The sequence below is a fragment of the Canis lupus genome, chromosome 6 (genome assembly GCF_011100685.1).
Source record: "Canis lupus familiaris isolate Mischka breed German Shepherd chromosome 6, alternate assembly UU_Cfam_GSD_1.0, whole genome shotgun sequence".
Lineage (NCBI taxonomy): Eukaryota > Metazoa > Chordata > Mammalia > Carnivora > Canidae > Canis > Canis lupus.
In genome coordinates, this window is record NC_049227.1 from 21843556 (window position 1) to 21869441 (window position 25886).

The 25886-nt window shown below is 45.7% G+C and overlaps 1 protein-coding gene and 1 long non-coding RNA gene across 2 annotated transcripts in view; one reads left to right on the forward strand and one right to left on the reverse strand.

The window, feature by feature from the left end:
* LOC111096274 overlaps positions 1-22118 on the forward strand; it is a 34459-nt gene extending 12341 nt beyond the window's left edge. The window contains exons 2-4 of the long non-coding RNA XR_005360794.1: positions 16287-16424; positions 17726-17814; positions 20357-22118. This is a non-coding gene — a long non-coding RNA (uncharacterized LOC111096274). The remainder of the gene's footprint in view (positions 1-16286; positions 16425-17725; positions 17815-20356) is intronic.
* Positions 22119-22706: 588 nt separating this feature from the next.
* CACNG3 (calcium voltage-gated channel auxiliary subunit gamma 3) overlaps positions 22707-25886 on the reverse strand; it is an 85556-nt gene continuing 82376 nt past the window's right edge. Inside the window, exon 4 of the mRNA XM_038540026.1 lies at positions 22707-23788. Coding sequence (XP_038395954.1) covers positions 23277-23788 — 512 coding nt within the window. The 3' untranslated portion in view covers positions 22707-23276. The remainder of the gene's footprint in view (positions 23789-25886) is intronic.

Here is a 25886-nt window from a genome sequence, read left to right on the forward strand (position 1 = left end):
ACTCCACTCATGTACTGTGTGATTTTAAGTTGGAATCTTGACTTCTTTGAACTTTGATATTTCACCCAACTCTTAGGGCTTTTTAAAAAATGTGTTTTTAAAGTATAAATTATATAGAAAAAATTTAGAGGTGTTTAGTGTTCAATTTGGTGAGTTATGACTACTGCATACATTTGAGTAACAATCATCTCAAAACATGGTATGAAGCATTTCTGTCATCCCAGAAAGTTCACTTGTATCATTTTCTACTCAGTTTATTTCTTCTATCACCAAAGATTGTTTTAGTCTGTTCTTATATTCAAAGAAGTACAATTATACAGGGATGCCTGGGTGGCTCAGTGGTTGAGTAGATACCTTTAGGTCAGGGCATGATCCTAGGGTCCTGGGATTGAGTCCCACAACAGGCTCCCTGTGGGGAGCCTGCTTCTCCCTCTGCCTATGTGTCTGTTTCTCAATCTGTATCTCTCATGAATAAGTAAATAAAATTAAAAAAATAATTATACAGTATGTTCTCATTTGTAACTACCTTCTTCTATTCAATACACTATTTTAAGGTGTGTCCATGTTGTTATGGGCATAAGTGGTTTATTTCTTTGCATTGTTGTGCAGTGTTCCATTGTGTGGACATACAACAATTTGTTATCCATTGATGGATCTATATCCTTCACTTTATGGACATTTTGAACAGTTTCCTAGTTTGTAATTATTATGAATAAGGTTGCTATAAACATTTGTTTGCAAATCTTTTGGTAGTCACATTTTTTATATATCATGTGTAAATACCTAGGCTTGGAATCTCTAGGCCACATAGTTGATATATATTTAATGTTATAAGAAACTTCCAAATAGTTCAAAATGGTCACACTACTCTACATTCTTTGTTGTTTGTTTTCTTTATTCTGCTCTGCCTTCTCACAGCAATGTATGAGAGTGCTAGTTACTCCATATCCTTGTTGATCTCTGGAGTTATCAGTCTTTTTTATTTCAGTCATTCTAATAGGTTTGAAATGACATTTTATTGAGATCTTAATTGGCATTACCGTGATGGCTAATAATGATGAACACAATTCTATGTGCTTATGGGTCACTGGTGTATCGTCTCTTGTGAATTTTGTCCATAGCTTTTACTCATTAAAAAATTGAGTTGTTTGTTTTTTATTGTTAATTCGTAGGAGTTCTTTATATGTTTTAGATACTATTCCTTTGACAAATTCACTGTATTTTATCCTAATCTCTGTGTGTAGGGTTGTTTTGAGATCCAAATGAGAAATAATGTATTAAGGACAGTGCTTGGGATCCCTGGGTGGCGCAGCGGTTTGGCGCCTGCCTTTGGCCCAGGGCGCGATCCTGGAGACCCTGGGATCGAATCCCACTGTCAGGCTCCTGGTGCATGGAGCCTGCTTCTCCCTCTGCCTATGTCTCTGCCTCTCTCTCTCTCTCTCTCTCTCTCTGTGACTATCATAAATAAATAAAACTTAAAAAAAATAGAAAAAAAAAAGGACAGTGCTTGACACTCAGTAATTATTCAAAATAGAGAGGCAGAGGTTAACAGGGCATGATGTCTCTCAATTCTCTGCCCATCCCCACTGAAACTAAGCTGCATCTCCACCCATGCTTAGAATTTTCCCCCCTGCTATAGAGGAAGAGAAGATTTTCTCAATCTAATCCACTTTAGCAGACATCATGCTGTATGAATGATGCCCTCTCATATCCTTAGCTTCTGTATCTTCTATTCATATATATTTATAATCTAAAGTCTCTTCCATTAAAAATAAAAACAGGCAGGAGACAGACAAGGGACAGTGATTTTAAGTGAACTTCTTGTCTTTCTGGAAGTTTTAGGATTTTCTCTTTATTCTTGATGGTTCCACCATAGTGTATTTGAGTGTGGAACTTTTTCAGTTCATCTTACTTATGAGTACTCTCATCTGGTAAGCATCTCATTGTTACTACCAGGGCTTATATACTCATTTTATCTCCCCAGTTAATCACCATGACAAGTACTCCTGGGCCCACCCTTCCATCTTCTATCCAGATGCAGCTTGGAACCCTCTCCCCACATTCATACCTTCTCTGGAGATTCTTTTGCAGGTTTTGGTGGTGGTTTCATCCCACTTTATCATGGTGCTGTCTGCTTCCCTGCTTTCAACTTTTACTTGACATTTCTGACCATCTGATGACACTTTCTGGTTTTCCCATGCTGTTATAGATTTCTTTCATGGACTTTGAGGGTAAACCAGATATGGGTGCTTATACTTAGTTTGTCACATGAGTTCCCTTCTCTACTTAGGTGTTGAGTACAGAGCATGGAATTAGTTCATCGTAGGTATTCACCAAGTTATTCTCAGATTGAATCAACATGGGTGGTAGAGAAACGTCCAGACACCATAAAGCCCATTAGGCTCTCAGTCCTGATTCTCCTAATATAATGTTCGGGAGATATGCTATAGAAATAGACTAGTGAAGGGACTCTGAACATTACTTTATCTCTCTAGGTCTCACTTTCCTTATTCCTAAAATGGGGCTGGTAATAATTCCTGCCTGGTGGGATTGCCATGAGGATAAATAAATGCAACAATGCACAGAAAGAGCTTAGAATGTGGTATATTAATCAGTAAGGATTAAATTTGTTTTAAATTAACAATACATTTCAAATTCAAAACTATTTAAGTCACATGATCTGTGTTACTCATAGCCAATCTAATCTTACAACAGCCCTCCAGCCCCCAAGCCTCTTTCCTCATTCACCTGCATCTTCCTCCACCTTACACCCCACCGCACCCCTCAGCATCTATATGCTGTCTCTCCCTGCCAAGCAACCTAGAAGCTTGCCACATTGTCTTCCCTTTAATGGGCCTTAATAAAAACCCTTAACCAAGCCTGTCATCACTGTCAGCAGGAGGTGAGTAAGCAATTAGCATTCCTTACTTAATGGGCCACTATTTCTCTTGGGGTGCCAGTGCCAATTAGGAGATGGAAATAAAGTTTTAATCTTGTTTCCTGATGGACATGGTACAATATGTGGTAAAACTGCTTTTCTTCAGTGCACTGCACAGGTGAATTTGAGAACACCTTTACCTGGGGTGGCACTAGAACAGTGACATAGAGACCATCATCTTACAGATCAGGCTTTAGAAGTACAAATGCTTCTTGTGCTCTAGCAGTGGCCATACGGATCTATCTGGGCTAGGCTAGAAGGCATGAAGCCATGAATCTAGAGCAACTGATTGATAAAAAGGAACATAGAGGATGCATTTCTGGGAATTAAGAAAGCATCATGTACCAAGACATGCCTGGGAGAATGTAGAGGACATATTTCTGGTTGGATAAGAGAAAGCTCTCGTTCATTTGGCAACTGTATTGAACACCTACTGTGTGCTGGGGTTATTATACCAGGAAATAAAATAGACCCAAATCTCTTCCCTCCTGTTGCTTACATTCTAGTGTAAGGGTAGTGGGGGACCAAGAGGCCAAAGGAAAAAGAAAGTTTGGGCGATGGTAGTAAACATGTTTCATAAATAGTGATGAGCATGAGTAACTTCTGCAAGGTAGATCTCCAAGGACAAATGAAAGACCTTGGGTCCTTGATCCTGGCTGGCAAGAGTAGTGGAGAAACGCTTAGAGCTCAAGGAGCTTTGTGGGGAGAGGCTGGGGAGGGCTGACAGAGACCAAGGGGGCCTCTGACCTAGTCTGGTGTCTGGGAGTAGGTTCTTGAGGGAGACATGGTAAAGAGTTGGTGGGATGTGGTGATGTGAACTCACAAGCAAGTTTGTCTTTCTTGCTGGGTGCTGGTGGCTAGAGGAATCCAGGGTTTGGGGACTGAGGATGACATAGAATAATGTACTGGTTATGGGCATGTGCCTTGAGATCAAGCAGACCTGGGTTTGAGTTGGGGTCTGCTACCTGCTGTGCGTGTGACCTTGGAAAGTTTTGTACCTTTTCTGCAGACGAAAACTTCAGTTTCCTCACCTTTAAGATAGGAATAATGTTGTTGGTTGGTTGGTTGTATATATTCCATACATATACATTCCATACATATATATATGCCCGACATTATTATCCTGTTTGTAAAATTGCCTCATTTCTATATGGGCTGATTCATGGCCAGCTCTGGAGGGTGCCTGGGTGGAAACATATCTCTTTCTCCTTGGACCCATCATGGCCATCATCCCAGGGGGTGAGCTGCCCAGACGTCCAGGGTTACTCAGGGTCCACGCCAGCTGGGCAAGGGGCTCCTGGCTGCCTCTGTGTCCTTGCACTTAGAGGCCTCTTTTCACTTTGTTTTTAAATATTTCCCGAAGCTCTAATTGCTACACTTCCTCAAATGTTTTTAATACAGGCAATCAGTGAGCACTGCAATTAGGAGAGCCTAATTGCCATCGGCATTCTTTCTCTTCTCTCAGAAACCACCATTGGAACAGTCACAAATAAACCTTAATGAAGACCAAAGATCTTTCTCCAGTCGAAAGCCGTTTGTAATCATGATCTGTTATTGTCAAAGCCAGCAGGCGGAGGGGACCTTGGAAGGGCTGTTACATATTCAGCAGCAGGAGGAGCAGAGAGAGGTGTGGCTGGGGTCTGGAAGAACGTGAGCAAGCACAGGGCTGGGGTCTGTGGTTCATGCAGGTGCCCCAGAGGGCTTGCATTCAATCTCTGTATTGTTGCGCTTTAATTTATTTACTTGGCTGATAAAGCCTCTTGAGTCACTTTTTTTTTTTTTTGAGTCACTGTTTTAAGAAATTCTCAAGATGCAGCATGTGAATGGGAAAGTGTACGCATCTTAAGATTTGATGAGCTTTTAAGTATATATATAGACCCCATGTAACCACCACTCAGATCAAGATTTAGAACATTTCCGACATCCTTGGGAGGCTCCCTTCTGCCTTTCTATGGAGTGTCTGGCAGGGTGGAATCAGAAAACCAGCCCTGCAATGAGAGCTGGATTATCAGAAATGATAAGAATTTGACCTTACCCAACTATCGGATGATCTGGGGGGAAATAAAAGTCCAAAAGAAGGTGTAGGGAAATCCAAGAAAAGGTGCTCGTTTGAAGCATGGACACAGGTGAACGAGTCAGAGCTTGTAGAGAAGCCTGGAAGTCGGTCCTGTCCGGCTGTAGTTGTGAGACCATAGAGGGGCTGGTATAGAAACACATGGAAGGCTGTAGGCGCATTGGAGCTGCTGCCTCTGTGAATTTACACTGAAGCATCCGATGATGGATCAGGTCCCTGTGGGTCAGCAAGGCTGGAGTTCAAGAAGGACTAGATGTGGCATGGAGAGAGCAGAGGGATGAGCTGGGACCCAGCAGCACTCTTGTATCTGTCTCACCGCCTGGAACCTTCGACACTACTGCTTCACTGCTGCCTCCCACACCCCAACAGCCTCACTGTGGCAGCTCTAACTTGGAACCACACAGCGAAGGTGATTCTGGGAAGCATGGCCCTCACAGTCTAAATAGGCTGATGATAGAATAATCCAACACAGTGGAAAAATGTCCGTGCCCACTAGATGTGGCTCATGGGGTTGTGCCCTCCAGCCGCAAGATGTAGGGCCCTTAAGACGGTGTGTGTTCCAACTGCACAACACCTAAATTAGCACCTTTTCCAGAGTTGGCATGGGGAGGAGGTCTCTTCACTGATTTGAGAAACAAAGGCAGAAGAAAAATTATTAAATTTCCTTATGACTTGCAGCCCATTGACAAGTCCTAGAGGCAAGCAGAATGACCTTCCTCTTGGGACTCAACTGCCTGGATGTTGACACTTTGCTAAGGACAAAAGGCAATCTTCGCCTGTCCCCCCCAAGACCCTGTAAGTCTATTTTTACATATAAAAATTCCTTTGGAAACTTCCTTTAACAGTACCTTCCCCCACCCCCCAAGATATACATTGGCCATCATCCCCCAAGTATATGACCCACCGACATACATCTGAAGGGTCTCACTGAGTAAGGGGCAGGTGGGGATAGTAGAGGGCCACATGATCAGGCTCACAGAAATCCCAGAAATGCTGAGGTGTAAGGAAATCAGAGATAAAGGAACACACCAGACCACCTGCCCGGGCATCAGAGGTGGGATCTTCCTATGGCAGTCATCTTGTGACCAACAAAGAATAACCAGACCCCACAGAAGAAATAAGCCACTAAGGATATTATCACCAGTCCTTACTCAAACCAAGACATCACAAGAATGGTAAGGCCACAATCCCCGGTCAGTTCTAAATAAAGGATTGTTGGTGGAGGTCTGCGTTGGCAACCCTGTCTGGACCCCTCTTACTCCTGAGAGCTTTTTCTGTATCCTTGCTTAATAAAACTCTATCGCTTTACTCCTTTTTGTCCGCGAGATTCATTCTTCGACTCAATAAGACAAGATAAGCTCTCCTGCTTCAGCTGGATATCATTCCTGTGTCCATCTCTTTCCAAGCTAACGGAACTGGGTCGGATTCTCAGATGGTGGCCAAGGTCACTGTGCTTTAGTATGGAGTTCATGGGGGGCGGGGGTTGTGGTTCTCGACTCTGGTCACACAATGGAATCATCTGGGGAGCTTTACAAAATGCTGATGCCTGAGATTTTGATAAGATTGCTTTGTGGTGCAGCCTGGGCATTGGGGATTTTTAAGAAAATCTCCCTAGATGATGTGAACGGGCAGCCAAGGTTGGGAACTACTGGTGGAGCAGGCCCTGGCGCTTGGTAGGCTGGTTCTTCTCTCAGGGGCTTTCTGCTTTCTTATGCAGAGAAAGGTTAAATGGAACAGAGGCTGCCTTCCTTGGGGTAGGTCCCTTCTGCCCTTACTGCTCTTTTTCCTTCTTTGCTCACTGCTTTTGGCTCACAGATCAGCTGCGATAAGATCTGGAATACAGGGGAGCCAGAAATTTCTTAAGCCTCAAGGCCAAATGGCCTCCTTCCATCCAGTTGACCAGATTTTCCTGCACATGCCCAGACTCTCCCTGCTTCTTCCCAGGATTGTGAGGGGGAGTCTGCAGGGTCCGAGAGCAGTTATCTGAGCACAAATCCATTCATCGGGGTTAGAATTCTCAAACTAGATTTCCCTGCTATTCACAGCACAGTGACCACAGTTAACAAGACTGTTTTGTATATTCAAAGGTTGCTAAGGGAGCAGATCTTAAAAGTTCTCATCACACAAACACACAGAAATGGTGACTATGCGAGGTATGGATGTGTTAATTAACCCGGTTGTGGAGATAATTTCACAACGTATGCCGTATATTAAATCATTAGGTTGGGATCCCTGGGTGGCGCAGTGGTTTGGCGCCTGCCTTTGACCCAGGGCGCGATCCTGGAGACCCGGGATCGAATCCCACGTCGGGCTCCCGGTGCATGGAGCCTGCTTCTCTCTCTGCCTGTGTCTCTGCCTCTCTCTCTCTGTGTCTATCATGAATAAATAAAAAAAAAAATAAATAAATAAAAAAAAAATAAATAAATCATTAGGTTGTATGCCTTGAATTTACACAGGGTTAATGTAGATGATAGCTCAATAAAGTTGGGGGGAAAAGGGAAAAAAAAATCCCCAGACTCTTAAATTATCCCCTTCTCTGGGCCCCACCCAAAGCCAAGTGAATCAGACTCTCAGGGAAGAGTCCTGACATAGATTGACATTTTGTATTTTATATAATTTTGCTAATATTATAAACACTTGTGTGGAGTTATATTACACAGATACACAAATCTTCAGTGTACAGCTTAATGAATTTTTACAGAAATATATATCCATGTACCACCATCGTGATAAAGCTATAGAACTTCCTAGCACCAACCCCCCACAGACCCCTCAAGCTCTCGTATGCCTTTCCCAGGGAGTAACTGTGCCCCGCGCCACCCCAGGGAGCCACTATTCTGATTTCTCTCACCTAGATTAGGTTTGCCTGCACTTTGAACTTATATAAATGGCGCCATGCAGTACAAACATTCTTTTATTAATTAATTAATTAATTAATTAATTATTTTTATTTATTTTTAAAGATGTATTTATTTATGAGAGACAGAGAGAGAGAGAGAGAGGCAGAGACACAGGCAGAGGGAGAAGCAGGCTCCATGCAGGGACCCTGATGTGGGACTCGATCCTGGGACTTGATCCTGGGACTTGATCCTGGGACTTGATCCTGGGACTCCAGGACCACGCCCTGGGCCAAACCGCTGAGCCACCAGGGGATCCCCACACATTCTTTTAGATCTAGCTTCTTTCTCTTTAATGTCTGTGAGATTCATCTACCTGGCAGGGGCAGCAGTAATTCATTCAATTAATTGAACATGCCCCAATACATCAATCCATTCTATTTATTGATGTAGGAAAAGAACGTTAGGGTTCTTAGCCCATGGCCAAGAAAGAATTCTTGAGACATCTTTGGTGCAAAATGGTGGTTTTATCAAAGCACCGGAGACAGGACCTGTGGGCAGAAAGAGCTGCCTGGGGGTCATAAGGAGTGGCCCATTATGTACTTAAAATTGGGAAAGAGCTAGGGATAGTAAGTCTCTGAGGAATTTTGGAAATAAGGTTTCCAGGACCTTGAGGGGCTAGCTATTGTTGAGAGAAGGTTGTTTATTACTGTCTAATAAAACCTGAGTCATGAGACCCACCGTGTATGGGTGGGCCATGTGCTTGGGGGATGATTGTCAACACGTTGGGGGGTTTGGAGATAAAGGAAATTTTATTTATTTATTTATTTATTTATTTATTTATTTATTTATTTATTAATTTTTTAATTGGAGTTCAATTTGCCAACATATAACACCCACTGCTTATCCCATCATGTGCCCCCCTCAGTGCCCATCACCCAGTCACCCCCACCCCCCGCCCACCTCCCTTTCTACCACCCCTTGTTTGCTTCCCAGAGTTAGGAGTCTCTCATGTTCTGTCTCCTAAAGGAAATTTCTAAAGGAACTTTTACATGTTAAAGCAGACTTACAGGGCAGCCCAGGTGGCCCAGCGCTTTAGCACCTGCCTTCAGCACAGGACGTGATCCTGGAGACCCGGGATCGAGTCCCATGTTGAGTTCCCTGCATGGAGACTGCTTCTCCCTCTACCTGTGTCTCTGCCTCTCTCTCTCTCTCTCTCTCTGGTCTCTCATGAATAAATAAATAAAATCTTAAAAATATAATAAATAAAGCAGACTTACAGGATCCTGAGGGTCGGGCTAGGATTGCTGCTTTTGTCCTTAGCAAAGTGTCAACATCGAAGCGGTTGAGTCCCTAGAGGAATGTCACTCTACCTGTCTCAAGGACTTGTCAATGGGCTGTAGGTAGTAAGGAAATGTAATATTTTTTCTTCTGCCTTTGTTTCCCACATCATTTGTGACAGAAATTTGATTGTGTTCCATTTTTGACTATCATAATAAAAGCTCCTGGGTCACTTTGTATGTGTCTTTGGGTAGAACGCATTTTTTGGGTGTTTGTTTTTCTTGGGCATATCATTGCAAGTAGAATTACCAGGACATTGGGCAAGTGTATGCTTAGTGTTTACAGACAGGGCATAGGCATGTCTCTCTTTTTTGAAACTCCTAAGGTGGTTCTAATGTTTAGCCCAGGTTGAAAATAATGTATCTGGAAGGTAAAAGAGGCACTTTCAGTAAATATGGGGCAGCATTGTATTAAAATCCAAGTCAAGAAAGGGGTTGCTGTGTCCTTAGCATAATAATGCTATATTTATTATTTCTCAAGTGTTAAAAAACTAAATTCAACTGAGTAGATTTGAAGATTTAATTGGCTTTATTAAGTAATTCATGACTCAGGCAGTGTTCCACCCAGCAAGTAGAGTGGAGCTCCAAGGAGTCCTACAAGATGGAAAATTTTTATAGGAAGAAGGGAAGGATGGAAGCTGTTAGCAACAGAAAAGAAGGGTTTTGGGCAAGGTCACCTTCCCTTAGGGGGAAGGGTGGCTCATTAGGTGGATTAGCTCTTTTTACTATGAAGGATGGAGAGCCCTTGTTACAGATAATCTCATTGGTGCTGATCAGAAAAATCCCAGATCGATTGGCTTAAAATTCTGGAGAGAGGATGAATCTGCAATTAGGTCTTGGTTGCAAGTGACTCCACCTTGGGCCCTCCGGCTTTCTCTTTAACTCCCTCAATCCTGTCCTTACTTCCTCCCACTCTTGATGCCTGCCTATGTCCCCAGATGTCCTTTTCTCAAAATCTCCTCTTCCTGTCCAGCAAATAATCAAGCCTCAGCTACCTGAGCTGCCGACTCTGGTGGCTGCTGGCCTCTGCTCTCTGGCTGGTGGGGAGGAATGAGCTCTGATCTCTTTCTTCTGGTTTCTCGACATAGAAAGAAGGTAGGGTCCTGGCCCCATGGATGAGGGGTGCAAGGACAAAGGGGACATATTCTTCCAATGTAGCTATAGCTTGCTTTCTCCTAAACTAGTCAGAATCAGACCACTCACTATTTGCTTCCCTGAGGATTGACTTACTAATCGAAGACCAACACGCACCGCCCCCACCCCCCACCCCCAAGCCCCGTCCTCTGCTTTGGTAGACCTCAAAGGCTACACAGGGAAAAACCTGCCTAATAGGGGAGCCGTATAAGGCTCAACCCAGTTCTGAGTTATTTTGGAGAAATGTGAGATTTATTACTGTACTGACTCCGGCCCAATGTTGTGAAATATTTAAAATCTAATACAGTCGAAGCTAACATAATTATTGAGGAATATGAAAGTGTTAATGTTTCAGAGAACTGATGCTACCCGGGCCTAATATTAATCAGTAGGAAGCTTACTATTCAAACAGAATTGGAATGAACTGGGCTGCTTTAACCGTCTTTCTTTGTGTTCAGAGAGGACATTATCTTCTCAAGGGTGGAATGGCTGCCATTTGCATAATGTCATTCCTTTTGTTCCTTATGTTGTCCCAACTGATTGCTTCAGAATATTCGACCTCTGCTGCTACTCCTATCTTTCTTGCCAATAATGATTGTCCTCTTCCCTCTTGATGTGTAAAGTGTAGGTAAAATGAGTCGCTTCAAAGCACAAGTCTTCTTGTGGATCCCCCTCTGCTGGGGCGGTGATATTAGCACATTGGCTGTGGGGGGCCAGAGACTCTGGGTTGGGGTAGGGAGAGAGAAGCTGGCTCCCTTGGCTCCCTGATGAATGGAAGGGTCTCATTACCTGGTGGGAGAGGGGGTTTGGAAGAAAACAGTTGGTTTTGAGTTTTAGAAATTCCCCTTCCTGAGACTTGAAGTGGGGATTGCTTGCTTCCTTGTGGTTAATAAAATCTGCTAAGTTTCCGCAACTGAGCTGTTTTGCCTTCTTTAAATCGTCCTGAGACCTTAAGGGGCAAGGATACTAGGGCTGAGGGTAGATAGGACTAGCATTGGTAACAACATAATATATTTGCATTTCTCAAGCACTGGCTATGAGCTGGTCATGTGTTAAGTGCCACATGAGCATCGCCTTTAGTCCTCACCTCGCCCAGTGAGGTGGATTCTACTGTTATCTCCATTTTGGAGGATAGGGAAGGAAAAGCTTTCTTCTATCTTCTTATTTTCTGTACCTGGGTCATGTAAATTAAACTGATGATGATAAGTTAACAGACGAAGATGCTTATAATTTAATTTGTTTCATGCACACCAAGAGCTCACAGAAAAGGAATGAAAACTCAAAGTGGTTAGGCCTGAGAGCTTATATACCATTCTCACAAAGGGTGATAAAGTTATGGAGAAGTGACACAACAAAAAGGAAGGAGGTTTGGGCTTCAAAGGGCCGTAGATTGTGAGAAATTAAATACATGGGGGAAACTAATGGAATGTTAGTGTTATTTCAGTAAGATTTATTTATACTGATTCAGGTTGGTGCCACCTCCAGTGTTAAGAATCATTTCCTTTTCCCGGTGTGGGAATAGGGAGTTGGGGGACAGCTTCACAAAGGGAAATTTATGCCCTGCTTTTAGGCAGAAAGGGGGAGGGTAGAGTTTTTTTTTTTTTTTTTTCTCCCTTAAATCTGCTGTTTCTTGATTGCCTTCAGCTCAAAATAATCCTTCTGTATGCTAAGGGGGTGGGGCATATTTTGAGTTGGTTTATCCTGATCCCTTCTAGCAGCTGAGTAAACTAAAGTATCAGGCGCAATTTGGCCAAGGTCACAGGGCAGGGACTTGAACTGGGTCTGTTTTAATGACTGTAAAGTGAGGTTGGGTGGAGGGAGGCGATTTGGGGGGCAAAGATAAAGGAGGTCAAGTTCAAGGAGCTCAAAATTTCTGCTCCTCCAAGCCATGTTAGCCCTCAGGATGCTCAACACAGAGGAAGAAACTGCTAGACTTCTAAAGAGATGAGCAGCAGCAGGAGACAGAAAGAAATGGGAGGATGAGGACCTGTGAGTCAAGCCAGGAAACTTCTGTCAAGGAGGCTGGAAGTCAGAACAGAAAGGTCAGAAACCAGAGATGAGTCAACGCCAGAAGTGGCGAATTTATGCTTTTTAACAAAGCAGTAGGGAGAGGGGAAGAGGCAGGGAGGGAACAGGATGTTAAGAGTTAAAGCTATGAAGAGATTCATTGCAATGTGAGTGTGGGGCTGGCTGGACGACTCCGAAATCAGGAGGGCAGGCCATTATGAGGTGCAGGTTAGAAGCTCTTGGGCAGGGGTTTATGCTGCCGTCCACAGGTAGAATTTCTTTTTGGAAAAGCCTCAGTTCTGGGGTGCCTGGGTGGCTCAGTTGGTTAAGTGGCAAGCTCTTGACTTTGGCTCAGGTCATGATCTCACAGCCCTGGATGGAGCCCCACATTGGGCTCCAAACTCAGTATGGACCCTGCTTGAGATTCTCTCTCTCACCTTCAGTCCGTCCTCTCCACACAGCCCCCCAACCCTGACCCCGTCAAATAAATAAATAAAGTTTTAAAAAATAAAAGCCTCACTTCTGCTCTTAAGGCCCTTCAACTGATTGTACCAGGCCCACCCAGATTCTGGAGAATAAATCGCTTAAAGTCAGATGATTATAGACATTAATCACATTACGAAATTTCTTCACAGCAACACCTGCATTAAAGTTTGATGGAATAATTGCTTTATTCACATAAAACTCACCATTACAGCACCCAATAAACTCTTGCTGAATTAATAAATAACAGAAGCTAGTGTGTATTGAGCAGTTAATAGATACCAGGCCCTGTTTTAAGACGTTTGTACGTATTAAGTATTTTCCCTTCCCAACACATTTATAAAGTCGTTATTATCATTACTTGTGTCCACCATTAATGCTGCTTAGCGATCCATGTTTCCGCTTCTTCCTCTAGGGATGTGGTAGGTTCTCACTTTGCTGTCCCCCTTCACTTTCAGTAGAACCATGTGACTTGTTTTGTTCAATGGATTATGAGCTGGAATGAAGTGTATCACTTCCAGGCAGCACGTTTAAGCTAGCATATCACCTCTCTTTCTTTTCATCGTATCCCATTGACCAGCAATGTCTAAATGGTGGAGCTGCTACCAGCTTGGGTCTCCTGGAGCGGGTCAGCAGAGCCCTGGCTGACCACAATAGACACGTAGTGTGTGTTTGAAGCTATTGATATCTTGGGGTTTCTTGTTTCCACCGTCTAACCCAACCTATCCTGATGATCTGGTTTTGCAGAAGAGGACATTAAGGTATAGGGTAGTGAAGTAACTCATCCAAAGTCACACAGCTAGGATTCAAACCCGACCATCTATTAGTCCTTACCGTCTAGAACCCTAGGATGATTCAGATCGCCACATTTTTTCCTAAAATTTGAATCTTTGGCTTTCCCTTTGGAAAGGGAGACTTTAACTTCCCCTTCCCCCACCCCAGACATTTGGCAACGTCTGGAGACATTTTTGGCTGTCATCACTTGGGGGGAGGGGGAGGGGGATTTGTGCAACTGGCATCTGGTGGGTAGAAGCCAGGGATGCTGCTAAACAGCCTTTGCGCAAGACAGTCATCTCCCCTCCCCACCCCCCAAAGAGCTATCCAGCCCCAAATGTCAACAGCACAGCTGGAGCAAAGCCCTGATTTTCCTCCTTGAAATTCCTCTGTTGCTTAAGTTAACCACAGTTGGCTTCTTTTGCTTGCAACCAGAGACTTGGTTGGTTTGTCATGAGTTAGTTAATTAATTAATTGAAAACAGTGGGGTGTCAGTGCTGGGGCTGGTCTTATTTGACATTTGCCTAACTGCTCTGGAGGAGTGAGGGGTGTGAGCCCCACATTCCCTGGTGACACTTAGCTGTGCCAGGTAGTGAAATGCCAAGCCACTGGTGATAAGCTGCAGGAAGATCTCACCAGGCTGTGCGAGTGGGCAGAGGAATTGCCAAGGATGAGCTTCAGTGTGGGCAAGTGTAAGGTGCCGCGTTTGGCAAAAAATAAGCCAAGCTATACTTAGAGGTTGGAAAAGGATGGAACAGGATAGAAGAAGACAGATGCAAATGAAAAAGACTTCAGGAAGTGATTCCCAAGCCTGATTGGCAGATTCACCTAAGCTCTAGACAACAATACCGATGCTCAGGCCCTTGCCATAGGATGTACTTGATCTGAGGGGTGGGCCAGACTACCCAGGCCTGCTTTTTATTTTCTGCAGGAAAACAAGCCCAGTTTCCCCAGATTTTCCGATTTTCAAAAGAAACCAAAGATACTGGCTTTTATGTGCAAGTTCCTACTTTTCCTCTTTTTATGGTAACTTTTAATTTTGAAATAATGTCAGGCTTATATAGAAAAAAATTCCAAGAATGGTATAAAGAGTTCTTATATCCTATAACCAGAGTCACCAGTTTCTACCATTTGCCCCATTTGCTTTATTGTTGTTAAATTCTCAATTTTTAGAGACATCCTACAGATCAAGCTACACAAGAATACGAATGGACTTTAGTCCTTAAACTATCAGTTGGGGACTTCTGGTCAGGCTCACTTCACACCAATCCAATAAGGATCTCTGCAGTGGGGTCTAGATATTTGTATTTTTAAAAAATTCCTCCAGGTGATGCTAATGTGCAATTCGAACTGAGAACCCTGGTCCTGGTCCCTCCTGGTGATTCCATCCCCCTTATTGGCGATGGATTTAGGCATACACAGATAGGTGACCCCATTTGTGTGACCCCATCCTGGCTGGAGAGCTGGGAAAGTCTAAGGGAATGCTTCTAAGGAAGATTTCTTCACTCCTAATGACACACAGAAAAGAGGCAGTTCTCCTGCTGGATGTTGTATTTGGATACATTATATACTGGACTAAGGATGGGAACAGAAAGTTGAAAAGATTTTGGGTCCTTGAATTAATCTTTGAGCTGCTGAATTAGCTAATCTTGGGATCACTTTATCTGGGATATATTTTTTAAGATTTTATTTACTTATTCATGAGAGACACACACAGAGAGGCAGAGACATAGGCAGAGGGAGAGCAGGCTCTCTTCAGGGAGCCCAGTGTGGGACTCGATCCCAGAATCTTGGGATCACGACTGAGCCGAAGGCAGACACTCAACCACCAAGCTGCCCAGGCATCCCTGGGAATTTCTTTTTACAAAGGATACAAGTTTCCTAAGTTGTATGGTAGAGATGACTAGTCACCTGCTAAAGATTCAGGCATATCTTATATTATATAGAGTTCTTACCTGGAAGTGTAGAGGCCACGGTAGGTAGGCCACTTTGGAATGGAGACTATTTTGAATTAAAAATAATCAGAATCCAGAAGATTCAAGAAAAGCTCTTTACCTCCCCACAATTGCCTAGAAAGAATTTAGATGGAGAAACTGCTCCAGGAAGAGAGTTAACATCATGCATGGGCACATTATGATGGAAAGTAGGTATGGTGGACAGGGAGGGACCCAGCATGATCTGTTCAGTCAAAGTCCTTTATGTCCCACTGTTTCTGAGTGATCCAGAAACAGTTGTTTACCACACCCATGCTCTTTTTCATGCCCCTGTGAATCACATTTTCACCCCCTTTAAAGTCCCAGACCTCTACCTCCTTTTCCTCACTTCAGAATAATATGTGTACCTTATTTTGCCCGACTGTCTTTGGATTTTCTATGTCTGTGTGGACTCCCTGTACGTATTCTACTAAATTTGATTTTCTCCTATTAATCTGTCTCATGTCCACTTAACTCCTTAGTCTGGCTAGAAGGACCTCGAAGGGGACCAGACATTCTTGCATCCTGACAGAAGACACTCTCCAACCATGGGTGACATTTTCAGCATCCCCTTCCCTGAAGTCCAGATTAAGCCATGTGACTTGTTCTCATTAATGGAATGTGACATGACGTGGGTTACTTCTTGGTTAGGGCAATTGAGTTTAGGTGCACTATCCTTCACCTCCTCACCCCACACCCAAAGTCCCCCTCACTCCCTCTACCCAGGTGGATAACATTAGGACGACCCTGGAACCACAAGATGGCATAACTACAAGACAGAAGCAATTTGGTTTCCTGAGTTATGGCCTGGAGCAGAGCCATCCAGGAGAGCTGCTCAGCAAGCATACCAACATTGGAATTTGTGTGAGCAAGAAATTAAGATTTGTTGGGTTAATCCTCTGATAACAATCATCTGGGTTGTTTTCTATGATAGATAACCTTGACTATCTAAAGAATACAAGCTATTTAAGGGACACCTGGGTGGCTCAGTGGTTGAGCGTGTGCCTTTGGCTCAGGTTGTGATCCTGGGTCCTGGGATCGAGTCCTGCATCAGGTACCCCACAGGGAGTCTGCTTCTCTCTCTACCTATGTCTCTGCCTCTCTCTCTCTCTGTGTCTCTCATGAATAAATAAATAATTTTTTTAAGAATACAAGCTATTTGAGTTAGAATTGGGTGTTACTTGCAGCCCAAAGATGATGATGATGATGATGATGATGATTATCATTTAAGTAAGCTCTACACCCAACGTGGAACTTAACCTCATGACCCCAAGATCAAGAGTTGCATGTTCCACCAACTAGCCAGCCAGGCACCCTTCAGTGATTCTTTTTTTTTTTTTTTTTAAGATTTTATTTATTTACTCATGAGAGACACACACACACAAAGACAGAAGCAGAGACACAGGCAGAGGGAGAAGCAGGCTCCATGCAGGGAGTCCGATGTGGGACTCGATCCCATGTCTCCAGGATCACGCCCTGGGCCGAAGGCAGGCGCTAAACTGCTGAGCCACCCAGGGATCCCCCGCCCTCAGTGATTCTTATTTAAAACATCAGAGAAGGACCCATAAAGTCCAGAACATACATCTCAAAACTGGCTTTTGTTTGTCTAGTTTTGCTTTTATTTACAAAGAGGCAATTAGCATTCGACAAATTTAATCTACCACCCAGGAGTTCCTTGCTTTCAGCTCTGGTGACTTGGCCTTTATGGTGGCTTGGATTCTGGACTGATGATTTGTGAGCCCTCAGACACCATCACCTGGTTTCTGGTCCCTGGTTCTTTTTCTGTCTTGGCTCTTTCCTAACTGAACTGGCTCGGAGGTGCTGATTTCCCTTGTATAAACATCCTGACTAAATGCCATTCTGCTCCAGCTGTCCTGCTGTCCCTAAGAAGGACTCTCAGCTGTCCCCATATGGCTGGGCATTCCTCAGTTCTGGAAGCTTCCAGAGGCACAGGGTCTAGTCAGTGCTCATTTGGTATCTAGGAACAGAGACACACTCGGGCTTGCTCAAGGAAGTTGCTGAAGGGGTATAGAAAAACTCTCCCCCAAAAAAGGGGGCAAGATGCTCCCAGAAATCAAGGAAGCCACTCTTTCCTCATGATATGATGGCTTTCCTTTAAGCAGTTCTTAATGCATTCACATTCTCTACTTGCTTCCTTCACATAGTGGAACATCCACTAGATGAATAGCTCCACGCTTGGCACAGAGGACAACAGTGGAGAACAAGAGTCAGCTATGCTCCTCTCATGGAACTAGTAAGTAAACAAATACACACAAAAGTTTTTAGACTTTTGAAATATCAAGGGAATAAGTATGGACTCTACCAAAAAAAAATGTAGATCTTCGGTCAGGAATTAGTGATGGAAGCCCTCACTAAAGAGGTGACTTACCAGCTTACATCTGAAAGATGAGTAAGGGCCAGCCGTATAAAGAGAAGAGATTTCAAGCAATGAGAACAGCAGTTGCAAAGGCCCTGAGGCAGAAATATAATTGGCTGGATCAGGGAACTGAAAAGAGAGGACACTTGACTGGAGGGTAGGCAGCAAGGTGAAAAATGATGGAATAAAGTTGGGCAGATTAATAAGGTCTTGATATTGCAAGACCTTGGAGACCATGGCAAAAATTTGGATTTTATTTACATACAGTGGGAAGCCTTTGCAGGTTTTTTTTTTTTTTTTTTCCTCAAGTTTGGCCCATTGTTGCTGCTCCAGTCCCCAAGTCTTCCTTATACCTTTTCTGTTCTGCTCCCTCTAGCCAACTAGCATCTGCTTTCTGTGTCTCTTACAATTCCCAGCAGAGATTATCCAGTTGGCTCAGTTTACCTTTTAAAGTCAAGTCACAAATCCTAACCACTGGCCACCCTATAAATAGATTGGCTAGTTGCAGATAGGGTATAATCTGTGATTTAGCCAGGTGTGCTCCGGGGCAAGTTCATGTCCAATTCATGGTCAAGTCTGTAAGACTGGACAATGCAGCAATGATACAAGCTCTTAGAGAAGCATTCTTTTTTCCCCTTTTGTTTTTTTAAAAAAGATTTATTTAGTTTAGAGAGAGAGCAAGCACAAGTGGGGGGGCAGAGGGAGAGGGAGGATCTCAAGCAGGCTCCCCACTGAGCTCAAAGACTGACTTGGGCCTCCATCCCAGGACCCTGAGATCATGACCTGAGCCAAAATCAAGAGCTAGACACTCAACGGATTGCGTCACCCAGGTGCCCCTCTTGGAGAAGTATTTCTAAAGATAAGAGTCAAGAAACTAGTACTTCACTGGATGCCTAACTTATTAAACGTCTAAAAATACACATCAGATTGTATGTATTGTGCTTAGGGTCCAAATTCAACATCCCTAACATGCCTGTGATGCTACATCCTTTGGTTCTAGCTTTCCCTTAAGACTCATCTGATGCTACTTTCTCTTTCACTCTGAGCTCCAGCTTTGCTGGTTTTTGTGGGATAGGGGTTGGGGTGGGGGTGGAGTGTCTCCCCAGTCCCAGGGCCTTTGCACCTGCTGCTCTTTTCCCTTGTACACGTCCCTCTTTTTGCTTGGCTAACTCTAACTCTTCCTTTAGGCAGACCTCCTCCTTGAGCCTCCATCAAAATTAGAGCCCCCTGTTTATATTTCCTGGCAAACGGAGCTGCACCTGGGACAGAACATGAGGATCTTAGTAACGGAGCAAGAGATTTGAGAAGTGTGACCAGCATAACTTAGGGAGTGGCTTTTTCGAGTGTTTTTTTTTTTTTTTTTAAAGATTTTATTTATTTCTTCATGAGAGACACACACAGAGAGAGGCAGAGACACAGGCAGAGGGAGAGGCAGGCTCCATGCAGGGATCCCGATGCGGGACTGGATCCTGGACTCCAGGATCATGCCCTGAGCCGAAGGCAGACGCTCAACCGCTGAGCCACCCAGGCATCCCTTTTTCGTATGCTTCGGAGCCAGGCAGACATGGGGTTGCATACCTGCTTTGCTGTGTCTTGGCAAGTTTCAACATCTAGCCAGTGGGTCGAACAATAGTACCTACCTCAAAAGTGAGGATTAAATAAAACAAAATAAGTGAAGTTCACGGCATGCAGAGTAGGGGCCCAGTGACCATGAATACTCTTCACAGGGATTTGAATGACAAGGGTTGGCCGGATCCTGGCTGCAAACTGCGAGTGGTAATATTAATATTTATTTGATGCCAGCCAGCTAGGTCCAGCTGAGCAGGCTTCAAGCAAAAACCCTCTGAGGCCGCAGAGGCCGCATGTGCCAAGGCTTGCAGGGAGCAGACCTAGATGGTGCGGGCCGCGGGAGGGGCAGGCAGGGGGTCCCTCCTGAGGGGATCAGTGCCTACTTCACTCCTCCTGCTCTCTGGTCTTTGATACTTTGTCCAGAGCAGGCATCTACTAATGAAGCCCCTGGGATTTTTCTCTCCATCCCCATCTGCTTCCTGAGATGCCCTGTTTTTTGACAAAGTCTTGGTTCAGATTTGCACGAACCAGGGTGGCAGGGTGGGGGTGGGAGTTACACTTTGTTCCACCCCGCAGGATTCATCACCTGCTTGCTCATGTCTCAGCTCTTTCCCTCTCCAAGGGTGCCTGGAGCCCCGATTCCCAAAGCGAGGGATGAGACGTTAGTAGGGAAAGCTACTCACTTCCCGTGCTCCTTGGATCCTTCGGATGAAGCCGGGGGAAGCGTCTCCTCTGGTTCGTGTCTTTAACGTCTCCCTGACACGTTGGTTGCATCCTCTTTACAAAAATCAGGCAGCAGCGGCGAAAAGACGGCATGATTGTTTTGTTTTTATTGTATTTATTTTCCCAGGTGCCACTCGCTTGTGGCAAGCGATTCCAGTTTTCCTTTTAAAGTGGTGACATCAAGTTCACTATCAAATACGCTTATTGAAGTAAGAAGCAACAGTCAATTGAAAGAAAAACGTCAGACAGATAATTGCCGATGTGGCACGTGCCTATGACAAACTTCGCAGGGGTCGTGGTGCTGTGGTGACAGGTCTGGAAAATGCTGGAAGATGAGGGAGTCACTCAAATCAGGGAGCCGAGGCTGGGTATGTCAGTGCCAGTCCTCCTCATTAGCACCTAAGACATGTTCTCTTTTGAGCTTGTGTCATCGCTTGCCAAAATGGGGAGAGGAATTCCTACCACATACAGGCTTGTTTTAAGGATTCGAGGAGGTAACTTGATGTACGTGAGTGTGATTTGCACGCAATGACTCTTAAGTATTAAATGAAATGAATGGGTGTGCGTCTGCGCTCTACAGGCAAAGTGACTGCGTGGGGTGAGCAAGTGTCTCACTCCCTGGGGGCTCCCAGTCTCTGGTGGGGATGAAGTCTGGGCGAGTCATGTAACCCCTCTTGCCTCAGTCTTTTCCTTGGAAACTAGGGGATTATCCCGAGAGGATGTGTACAGTTCTAGAACACAGCCTGGCACCTGGCAATGCTAGGTAAGTGTGAGCTCTCAGCATCCTACCGTGCCCTCTGCGGTAACTGGAGCCCTAGGTGGGGGTGCTCTCTGGAAGTGTGAATCGGGAGGCACGGGCCAAACAAACAAGCCGTGCTTTTTGGTATGGAATAGTCAAAATATTCAAATGTCCTTCCACTCCCCACCCCACTTCCCCTGCACCTTTGAAGCCCACTATTTCTACCCCCTCAACAGTTCCCATTTGGCTTCTGTCTTCCCGCAGTAATGCTTGCTGTGGACTGGGCTGTGCCTCCCAAGCCCACCCCAACCCAAAGTCATATGCTGAATCCTTACCCCTTGTTGTGATAGTTTTACAGATGGGGTGTTTGGGAGGTCACTGGGAGTAGATGAAGCCAAGAGGGTGGGGCCTCTGCGCTGGGATTGGTGGCTTCCCAAAGGAAGGACAGATAGTGAGAGAGACAGAAACAGAGACAGGGAGACAGAGACAGATAGAGAGCGGGAGCACTGCCCTCCTCTGGTCGTAGGAAGACAGTGAGAAGGTGGCCGCCTGCAAGCCAGGAGAAAGCCCTCCCTGCAAGGGCCTTGAACTGTGGAAAGTTGAGCCAGGCAAAAGGACCCACCATGACCACCAGGCTAAATGCAAACAGGCTCATGAAGCCATAGGCCCTAACCGACCGATGGGCTACTTACAGCCAACCTAAGATTACCAAAGACGGGGGATCCCACCTGCCCCATACCCCTTCCCTCTGCCTCGTAAGTGTGGCTCCTCGCCACGGCCTCACGGCAGGCAGGCTCTCCTCTGCTGTCCTGCCCGCTGCTCCCTTGCAGTGTATTCAATAAACTCTTGCCTCTTGTTCTGCCTCGGGTGAAGTCTTCCCTGGCTTGCGCCACCAGCCCCTACTCATCAGGACATCCGCACCCTCACGGAGAACCAAATGGGCTGGCACCCTCCCTGCTCTTGGACTTCCTAGGCTCCAGAATGGTGAGAAATAAATGTCTCTGGTTTCAGCCACCCTGTCTATGGTGTTTTGTTATAGCAGCCCAAGCTAAGATCATGCTCACTCTGCTTAGAACACCTCCCAAAAATAAAACTATATATATTGATTATTTACAACATGCTGCTCATTTTACATGTGGCAGTTTATTTGAGCCTCACAACTCCATTTTACATTGGAGTTCCATTTTACATTGGTTCCATTTTACAGATGAGGGGATCGAGGCTTGAAGATTAGATGGACTTGCCCCAGGTCCTAGAGCTACTGGGTGCCAGAGCCAGATTTTTGTTTTTAAGATTTTATTTATTTGAAAGACAGAGTGAGAGAGAGAGAGAGAGAGAGCGAGCACACATGAGCAGGGGCAGAGGCAGAGGGAGAAGCAGACTCCCTACTGAGCGGGGAGCCCGATGTGGGGCTCGATCCCAGGACTCTGGGATCATGCCCTGACTGAAGGCAGACGCTTAACCAACTGAACCACCCAGGTGCCCCCAGAGCCAAATTTTTTAACACATGCTTGCCCCCAGCTAGACCCCAGAGATTCAGGTGAGGGACACACCGACTCTGACATTGGTGGGGGCACTTTGCTGGTTTCAAGGGGTGATGGGGTGTCGGGGAAAGCCTCCTGGTGGTTAGAGTGTGATGAGCAAAACTCAGCTTCCAACACACAGGTGAGCTAGTTCTGTAGCAGGCAGCGAGTCTGTGCAGGAAGAAGCCGGAAGAAACAAAACACCCCCAGCTTGGTTGGTTACAACAAGGCAAAACCTTTAATAACATGAGTGCTTATTACATTAGCTGCTTCGGGGCTCTGACATCTTTGATTTCTGGTCATGTTTTTCTAACACGTAAAGGTGAATGCCTCCCTCAGGGCCACCTGGGCGGTTGGTGTCCCGAGGATTTATGTGAGTGGGCAATGGGGACAATTGCACGCGCCTGGGGAATCGGGGATCCCCCCCAGCCACCACCCGTGACTTTGAGTAAAGTCCTCTTCCAAGGAGGGAAGAATGTGCAGGTCCTTCCAGTAAAGAAGGAAGAGAGGAGAACATCTGGCACAGATACACAGAGAGAGAAATGACATCGTGGGGTTGGCTTGAAAAGTCGGGGAGGAACCAGGGGCGGAGAGGTATGGAGGGGTGGGGGGGTTAGGACCCGAGGGCCAGGGGCCGAGTGTGGGAGAGGGCTGAGTCCATTTGGTTTCATTCTTTGTAAAAAGTAATACCATCACGAAGACCATGCCATGCAACCTCAAAACCGCCTCTGTACGCTGCCCCCCGACGCTGTGCTGGGGTGGAGGCCAGAGGGCAGAGGTCAAGTTCAGACGGGCGTGGTGCGCCTGTTGGCTGGATTATTATGCAGCGACTCTTTGAACTCTTTGGGCGTGGAATTGTGGAACTGTAGAAAAGCGTGGTCCCGGTCGGAATTGAGGAGGGTCCCCATGGTGATCTTTGAGGGGTCCCGGGAGAGGGTGAACATGGAGATGTCAGTGGAAGGGATGGTGTGGAAGCCTTTGCTGATGGGGGACAGGTCTCGGGATCTGGGCTCCGTGGAGCGGGAACTTGACCGCCTCCGGAATCTATACCTGTAGGGTGGAAGGCGAGCAAAGGTAGATTTCTTCAGGAGCTCCGAGTGGGATTTGGCACGTAACTGCTGATGTTTTTCTATATAGATGTGCACGGCAACGACTCCCACAATTTCTGCGATGATGAAAGAGAAGGCCCCGAAATAAAAGGACCAGCCATAGGAGTAGCTTTTTTTGGAGTCACGCTGCCCAGGGTCTCCAGCATTGGCTGATATATAAACTATGATGCCGATGATGTTGCTTAACCCTAGGAGAAGGGAAGAGAAAAAGACATCTTTTATACACCTCCGAGGGAACTGTCTCTTTGAGCCTTGAAAGATTTGTAGAAGATCAGGAACAGGAAGACAGGAGAATGGATTTATCACCAGGAAACCCAACCCATTTGGGTTTTCTCGGCCATTTCTTGCATGGTCTCACCCATTTCTTGAGTGGTCTGTTCCTTGGGAAATGAGGAATTCTTCTGCTCACTCCCAGGTGGCCTGGTTCAGCTACAGAATATACCCTATTCCTACAGCAGGTGTGGGGGAGCTCAGGATGCATGTGTTTTCTCTTACAAGCCATTCATTCCATCAAAACCTAATCGTTGGGGGCACCTGGGTGGCTCAGTCGGTTGAGTGTCTGCCTTCAGTTTGGGTCACGATCCCAGGGTCCTGGGATGGAGTCTCGTGCTCTGGTCCCTGCTCAGCACGGAGTCCACTTCTCCCTCTTCTCCTTCCCCCTACTCATGCTCTCAGTCTTTCTCTCTCTCTCTCTCTCTCAAATAAATAAATAAAATCTTAAAAAAAAAAACCAAACACCCTACTCTTTGGCAATTAATCACGAGGATGGTAAAATGAAAGGAGATACAGGTCCTTGCCCTTGAGTTGCTCGCCGTTAGTAGGAGAGACTGACACATAAATGTAATTAGAGCAAAATACAGTAAGGGCTCTATCAGAGACACATATAAAATGTCTCGGGAGCAAAGGGAGATGGAACAGGTAAGCCACTGGGGTTTGAAGACAAGGTGACATTGGCTAGGGTTGCGCTGGGAGATGCAAAACTATAGGGTGCGAGAAGAGATGGAGAATGGCCTGCTAGGGTTTTCGCACGGCTGATGAGGAGGTTGGTGGCATCTTGAGCTAAAGTAAGAGGCAGCAGAGAGAACAGGTTTAGAGAAGGGGAAAGATGTGAATAATGGAGCTGGACGTGCTTATGGCGAGTCTAAATGCAGCTGTCTGGTGGACATAGGTGGGTCTGCCCTGCTGTCTGGGGAACTAATGAACCCGAGGGGGAAAGGACAGTAGCTTCCTAAAGCTTTTTATCTGCAGAGGATAAGATAAGGCTTTAGATTAGCCGCCGTTTGGGAATTGGGGAGCATGCAGCTGCAGTCCCAAGTGGGCAGGGCCCCCAGATCTAGCGTCCCTCAAGTGCCAGTGGAGAGGCATGGAAGGAGACACTTGGAGGTGAATTGATTCTCTAGGGAGTGGTAAGAAAGCAATAGAACCTGAGAGCCCAGGGGCTGTGATTATCCCTAACCACCTTTCTCACATTATGCTTTTTTAAAGATTTCATTTATTTATTTATTGAGAAAGAGTGAGTGGAGGGGGGAGAGGAGTGAAGAGAGAGAGGGAGAGAGAGAATCTGGAGCAGGAGTCTTGCTGAGCCCAGTGCCGGACACGGGGCTCGATCTCATGACCCTGAGATCATGACCTGAACCAAAGGCAAGAGTCGGATGCTTCACCAACTGCGCCCCCCAGGCACCCCATCTTTCTCACATAACTATTCCAAAGGTGGAACGTCTCTTTTTGTCTCTTCTTCAAGGGCCTCATCTAGGCCTTGATACCAACAATGACTCAGGGAGGTTGGTATATCAGCTGGCACCTCCTTGTCTCCAAATTTAGGTGATGCTAAATGGAGGCTGGCCCTCATTACAGTTCCTAGCACCAGCTGGTAAATAACCATATCCAGTGGCCTGCCTGTGTTCCTCCTTCAGTCTTACTGCCCCATACTCTGCCCGGGGGTCCCCAAGATCTCTCCACAGTCCAGCAACTAAAGGGTTAAAGCCAGGCATTGCTGGGGACGCAGGACTCTGCTCCAGTGCTATTCTGACTGGCTGGTTGCACAGGCATTAAGGGGAGTTAGTATTTGAATATGATCTCTGGCCACTCTCCATCTAGGGCTTGCTTCCAGAAGGCAGGGTGGGGGCCTGCTTCTGCCTGTCTCCCCTTGGCTTATCCTGCGCAGGCGCCCAGCAGGTGGGCAGTGAGTTCTAGTCACTGAGCTATTTCTAAATATGGGGGCTAACACAGACAGCCCTGTGTCAGGCTGCAGGACCACAGGATAAAACACTGCTCCTCTTTCTGGAG